The sequence below is a fragment of the Vigna umbellata genome, chromosome 1 (genome assembly GCF_029865625.1).
Source record: "Vigna umbellata cultivar VRB3 chromosome 1, Vumbellata_1.0, whole genome shotgun sequence".
Lineage (NCBI taxonomy): Eukaryota > Viridiplantae > Streptophyta > Magnoliopsida > Fabales > Fabaceae > Vigna > Vigna umbellata.
Window position 1 is genome coordinate 89748292 of NC_142165.1, and position 7595 is coordinate 89755886.

Consider the following 7595-nt stretch of genomic DNA (forward strand, 5'->3'; position numbering starts at 1 on the left):
GACAGTTGTGCTACTCTCAACTACTTTTGTATATATTTTCATTGTTTGTAACTTTTTATTAATTATTCTTTATTAAACTTATAATAACTTCAAAATTTAAAAGAATTATTCTTTAAAAAAACAAAAAATAAATAAAATAAAAGAGTATTGTTCTGAAATGGAAGTAGTGATAACAGAATCAACTTAACTTCTTTAACTATATGTATGACATTTGAATTCACATAATTTATGGTATATTCCAATTTGCAACTTTATTATTGAACAAGAAGCCGACAATATACATGCCCTCCCACGTTGGAATGTTCAAAGTATACTTTTTCTTGTTGTCATAATGATATCAACCATAACAACTTGTTCTAATAAATTACCTCGAACCCAAGAACAAGAATTGTTTACTCACAGTATATACCAGAGTGCAAAATTATTCGTAAATGGAAAGTATTCCGATGTGAACACCTAAAATATTTATCGACACTTAAAATATATTTTAAAAAGAATAAAAATATATTAATTTATAAAATATATGAAATGATAATAAAAAATAAATATTTAATAATTATATATAAAATGAAAGTATATATTTACGATGCTCTCTTACAAACTTGCTTGTCTTAATGTGGGAAAATTGATAGTTAAAGACTCATGTCGCAGTCGGGTATATGTTGGCATGGAAATATATTTTCCATGAATAGATGTAGAAATATGGACAATTATATGTGCACATTTAGTTTATATACACTTTTTTTTTCTATTTCTTTGTCATACAAATCTAAAAAATTTGTTTCTCTTTAATGTTTTGTTTGAATTGGAAGATGAATTTAAGGGAGTAAAATATTATGGAATTATAACATTTAAAATTGTTTAGATTAAAAAAAAATAATGAGAAATTTATAAGATCACCAAATTGTTTCTACGGTAAAAATTATTATCATTAATTTTTATTCATATTATTAAGATAAAAAATTTATTTATATTATTACTATTATTAACTTTTGTTATTAATATTATTAATTCTTTTATAATCATGATATAAATTTTTTATATTATTATAATTACTATTAATTTTTATTATTATAAAACACATGTTATGCACATTTTACATTTTTTTTATGATATTAAAGAATAATAAAATTATTATTATAATTAAAAAATTAAAATATTTTTTTTAATTTTGTTGTAAATAGTTTTTATTTATTTTAATTTAAAAAACATTTTTTAAAAGTTAAAAATGGAAACAAATGTAGATAAAAAAATGAATCCTCATTTTATATAGGTAAAGATTAAATATTTTTATTATTAAGATATAAATTTATGTATATCATTATTATATTTCATTTTTTATATAAATTTATTTTAATGCTTATTATTAAGTTTTTGTTATTATAATATAAATTTTTACATTACTATTATTTTTTTTATTAGTTAAAATATTATTAGTATTATTACTAGTGTAAACATAGTCACTATCGAACTTGTGTGTATGCAATTTTAAATATTTAAAAATTATTTAAATTTTAAAAAGTAGTAATTAAAAGAGTAAAATTGAAAAAGCAAATAGTTATAAATATAACTATAGATAAAATAAAATTTAGTTATTGAAATAAAAAAGATTATAAACAATAATGTGCAAATAATTTTTTAATTATGAGAAATTATTTAAATATGAAAAAATGTTTTGATAAAAGAGTAAATAATTCTTTTCCTAATGAGTAATTATTTGTATTCAAATAAGTAGTTATTAAAATGACAAAACTAAAAAATAGTTTTTTTATTATGAATTGTTATTTAAATTTAAAAAATAGTAATTAAGATTGTAAAGTTGGAAAAACAAAAAGAGGACGCCAAATAAGTGTATCTTCTTTATATATAATTATAAATATTGAAATAAAAAATATTATAAATAATATTACGTAAATAATTTTTTATTATGAATAATTATTTAAATTTGGAAAAGTGGTTGAAAAAAAAGTAAATAATTCTTTTATAATGAGTAATTATAGGAATTAAAAAATAATTTCTAAAATGATAAAAATGATTTTTTTTATAAATTATTATTTAAATTTGAAAAATAACAATTAAAAAGGTAAAATTAGAAAAACAAAAATAAGAGACCAAAGTGGGATATCCTCTTTATAGTTGTAGATTGAGTAATGGTACCATGACACACTTTTAAATTCATTTCACACATACTACAAGGGTAAAATGATCATAAAAGTGTAAAATTTTGTATTGTTTCAAGAAAAAAGAGAATAAAAAGTGAATAAGGATAGTGTCAAATGAATGTAAAAAGTTTAGGTATATCAAAGAATCATTACTCTTGTATATTAGAGTAATGGTACCATGACACACTTTTACATTCATTTGACACAGACTACAAAGGTAAAATGGTCATAAAAGTATAAACTTTTGTATTGTTTTAAGAAAAAAAAAAGAATAAAAAGTTAATAAGGATAATATTATGGCATCTGTGTGACTGGATTGTTTAAATATTTGAATTATAACATATACACACGCACACACTAAAACTCACACCCACACTATCAATTTATAAATATTAATAACTTATGTTATAACATAAATATTTAAAATTAAAAAGCAAACACACAATACTAATATAAATCTATGATACCCATACATGCACTCGCATACATCCAAATAGACATTCATCCACACATGTACACACTTATATCCACATTATCAATTTATAAATATTTAAAAAATGTGGACACAAAGGTATGTCTATACTTGCTTTTTTTCTAGTGTACACTATAGAACCTAATATAATGGAAGTATAATTATGTTGAATATTATTGAAATTATAATATTTATGATAAATTAATTAAAGTAAATAGAATAAAACAAATGGATTTAGTTATCATTTTTTAAGAGTGAAGAAAGTAAAATAATATTTTTAGTCAGAAGATTATATAATAATTTGTGTGTTTATGCATGTTTTCTATACACAACAAATATTTGAAAAAAAAATCACACAATAAATCACATTTATGTGTTCGAATATAAATAACATGAACATCTTATTCAAGTAAGAGTAAAAGGATGAGTATGAATTTCATATTCAATGACGCAAATCAACATATGTAAATAGTAAAATAAAGTCAAAATAATATTAACTGTAGAATGAAGGGTTAACAAATTTGTTTAAACATGATAAAAAAGTATAATAAAAATAAACATACAAGTTATAATACAAAAATTAATATGTCATTTATCTGATTATAATTTTTAAATAATATAATTTAAATTATTACACTATTGTAAAACTTGTTAAACATAAATATTGAATGTTATTAACAAAAATAAAAATTAACTTTTTCTTTTCTCTTTTATTGAATGAATAAGAATTTAAGATTTATTGAATAGTTAGTATGTTTATGTAACCTTTTATATATATATATATATATATATATATATATATATATATATATATATATATGGGGTTTGCGTACGCCTGTTTTTCAGTTCACTAGTACACTCAAGGGATACGACCTCGGTTATTTTCGGTTATAGGCACCGGTTCCGTAACCGAGGTATATACAGACGAGGTAAAAAATCTACCTCTTTTTGCCTCGGTTGCTACCCGAGTCAAAAAATGATAAGATTTTGCCTCGGTTTCTGCTGAACCGAGTCAATATCTTGGATTCTACTGTCCCGCTTGGACCTGAACCGAGGCATATAGTGGCTTTTATTTTCCAGAAAACGTTCCAGGAAGTTGCAGAAAGCACTGAAGCATGAAAACACAGAAAATGTTCACGGTCTACTGAGACAGACGACGAAGCTACATCGATTACAAAAAAATCCAGTGGTGGCAGACCCTTTCCCGGCCCCTACAATCAAGCAACCTCACCAATGTGAATGAAATAAAGGGCACCACATACATCTCGACTAGTTCGTGCCTGCGGAGCGAACAAAAACCATCCAAAATTGCAGACCCAACTAAGCTCAATTTGCCCCCAATCCAAGAGTCTACTGCCATCCAGTGCCCTCAATCTACCTCATGGTCAAACCCAACACAGATGCAACGAGCTCTAAGCTCTCAAAGAAACCCATGTGCAGCGAACAGACCCAAATCTCACCTTCTCAGACCGACCACCGAACAGAGCCGCTTCTCCTCCTCCTCCGCCATTATCAAACCCTAATTTGCACCACCACCATCAACATCAAACCCCAATCGCACAACTTTTTCACCAAAAAATCCATTGACACACTAGCACAGGGGAGGGACTCGATGTAACATCCCAATATCTCACGCTGGATAATTCATAATTTATATATTGTAACATTACATTTACGGTAATATCCCGTAATCTCACACTTATAAATTCATAGTTAATATATGTCTACACATGTTTTAAACTCAAATTTCAACTATGAACTCATAAATATAATTCGAATTCTTCTAACTTATTCTTCTGTCTCTCCCTTCATTGGCACTGGATCAGACGACATTCCTTCATCTGCTCCCGTATAACATCACGCATTATACGATCATCGCATTCACATGCACACACAAGTAAGGGTGAGCTAACATGCAACAAATCATTTATAAAACATGTATAATTACCTTGATATAAACATCATATAATAATTATGTTCGACACCCTCATACCACAATTCCTATTAGATACTCGTCTCACAATACCCAATAGACACCACAATACCCAATAGACACTCATCCGGATGATACGTTGATGAGCGGTCACGGGAGGTTATGCACTTGTAATGACTTCTACTTTTTTTTTTTTTTTTTACAAATACACTTTCAAAATACTTCATACCATTCACAAGGTTAATCCCCTCACTATGTCCAAAACCGGCACATAGACCAGGACCTCCTGCTCCTCTCACCACATAATTCATCCCTCTCTACTTGAGACTAGATGATTATTAGAGTATCAGGATAACCTCCAACTACGGGACCCTCAACATCAACATATACACAAATACCATAATATTACTGAATCTCTCCACGAGACTCATGCCATACTCATATTCCTCAACTCACATTATACCCCTACAAAATCTCCCCATAATACTCATAACATGTTCAGATGCATAAATTCAAATGCAATATAATAAAATACAATCATCGCATAAATCACACAAACTCAATATATTGCATAATAATTTAACAGTACTCAATCTGTTCAATAGGATTTAAGTTAAAAACTTGTCGAGTAGACTTCCAGGAAAGAGAGGTGCGTCACAATGGACAACTTAAGTACCAAGTCTTTCCTTAGCCAAAGTGTTCCTCAACTAGTTTTTAACAAATTTCTTATTTACAGATTCAAAACAACAGCATATAATATTTATACCGGATTTCAACATAGATAAACATACAGTAAACATTAACAATATTCACACAGAATTTCAATATATGAATAGTAATAAAATAATACTAAATCATAATATAAAAGCATAGAACTATTAAATCATAAAAAAAACATAGAAAGGTTAGCTCCCCTACCTCTATTCCAGACTTAATCTCCTGCTCCGAATTTGTTTCCCCGAAACCCTTCAGAACCTCTACTCTTCTTGCAACTAAAAATTTCTCCCTAACTCTTTCTTCTCTATTTCTCAAGCTCTCACTTGATTTCTCTTCTCTTGGTGCAGAATAACCTTCCCTCCCATGGCTATTTATAGTAAAAAAAATTTACTATTCATTAATATTTTAATATTATTTATTATTTTAATATTATTTAAAAATAATATTTCAATCATTTTCTCACCAAATCTGATCCTAATTTCTATCTACTACTTTCTTCCATGCTAAGAAATCCAAATGCTGAAAATTTATTTTTTACTATTCACTTTTTACTATTTACTATTTACTTTTTACTATTTACTATTTACTATTTACTTTTTACTATTCAATTTAAAAAAAAATTTACTAAATAAGTTACCAAAAATTTGAACCTCTCCTTCTAAAATTACTATAATTTTATATCCAAAATTTACATTTTTCTATCCATTAAAATTATTATTATTAATAAAATACTAAAATTTACTATTATAAATATTTTTCATGGGTCTTACATTCTCCCCAACAACAAAAATTTTCGTCCTCGAAAATTCGACACTTCAAAAATAAATTGGGATAAGAATGTTTTACATCATCTTCTAATTCCCATGTATAGTCACCTGTTTTCCTATTCCAAACCACTCTGACTAAGTTGACATTTCTCCAAACCATTTTATCATATGACCTTCTATACCGAATGGTTAAATTTTTTTTTTTTTTTTTTTTTAACCGATACTATTGAAGCCTCCGGTATGCATGACCGGAACTGTGGGCACAGTGAGATTTTGGCTATATAAGGAGGAGCGAACCGCGTTGAGCGACACTTTGAGGCGTTGCGATTTTTGAGTGTGTGAGAGAGTGTGAGATCTTCTAAGTGAGAGAGCTTTCGAGCGATCCTCTGGGTGTGAGTGAGATCTGAGCGCTGAGAGTTCTGAGTGTGAGAGCTTGTGGGATTAGAACGACTGAGTGTGATAGATCGGAGAGCCTTTCGGCAAGCTTCAATCTTTATGTTCCAGGGCTTTGCTCCGCCTCGAGTAAGTACTTCTTTTCTCTTATCTTTTCCTTTCCTTTACCCAGCTTCTCCTTCTTCTTTACTTCTTGCTTCTTTTCTTTCCTTTCTTCTTCTACTATTTTTCATTTTTTATTAACTAAAACTAAGAATACACTGTCTTAACAAAGATAAGGGTATATCGGCTGGAAACCAGACGTTAATCTCCCTTCGTTTGAAGGTATGGCAGAGACAATCGGGTAGAACAACGCCACGTACCCCATAAAAATGAAACTTTAGAAAAAGAAAACTTTATATGTATGCACAAAATGGACACGAACGTAGATCCGTTTAGGAACATTTGCGAGGACCGTGAAACAGATCTATATTGAGACTTCAAAAATTGGACAATGAAAATTGAACTAACAAGAAGAAGCAAAATAAAAAACTTAACTTAAATTGGAACCTGACTTCACTGTAATAAATCTTTTTACTTTTACTTTACTTTATGCACAAAAACTTAGAAAATGGATATGGAAGCCAAGACAGTTTATAAACGATGGCGATCTACCCCGGAACAAGTTGGAATCTTGCTGAACATCTACAACCATGGGATCATTAATCCTAGTCGAGATCAAGTTCGTGAGATTACAGGACGACTCCAGGAGTACGGGGAAGTCGGAGAATACAGCGTCTATTGTTGGTTTCAAAACCATGGAAATCGGGTGAAGAATCGAGGCTGGCAACAAGACGTCCCTAGTACATCGGGACCTTCATTTTCCCTTATCCCTTCGTATATGTATGGTAAATCTTCTTTCCTTTCCTCTTCTTTCCCTTTATTTATTTTATATGTTTAATTTGTTATTGATTTTATTTATCTCTAACTACAATTATTTTTGCAATACCGTAGATCCTTCATGGGTACTTCCACGGACTCCGAAGCTCTTAGATCTCTTTCCCATTCCCGCTATACGTAAAGAGGAAGGGAAAGTTACTCCACCTATGTTGTTTCGTACCCAAGCTCCTTCCACAGAGCTTTCTTTGAGGTTGTCGTTCGCCGATCAGTAG

The 7595-nt window shown here is 28.7% G+C and overlaps 1 protein-coding gene across 1 annotated transcript; it reads left to right on the forward strand.

Moving 5' to 3' along the window:
* The first annotated feature begins 6277 nt into the window (after positions 1–6277).
* On the forward strand, positions 6278–7595 carry LOC148206753 (WUSCHEL-related homeobox 8-like). Its single transcript, XM_088104674.1, has 3 exons — positions 6278–6573; positions 7052–7331; positions 7438–7595. The coding sequence occupies exons 1-3, from the start codon at positions 6547–6549 to the stop codon at positions 7593–7595; spliced, it is 465 nt and encodes a 154-aa protein (XP_087960800.1). The 5' UTR covers positions 6278–6546.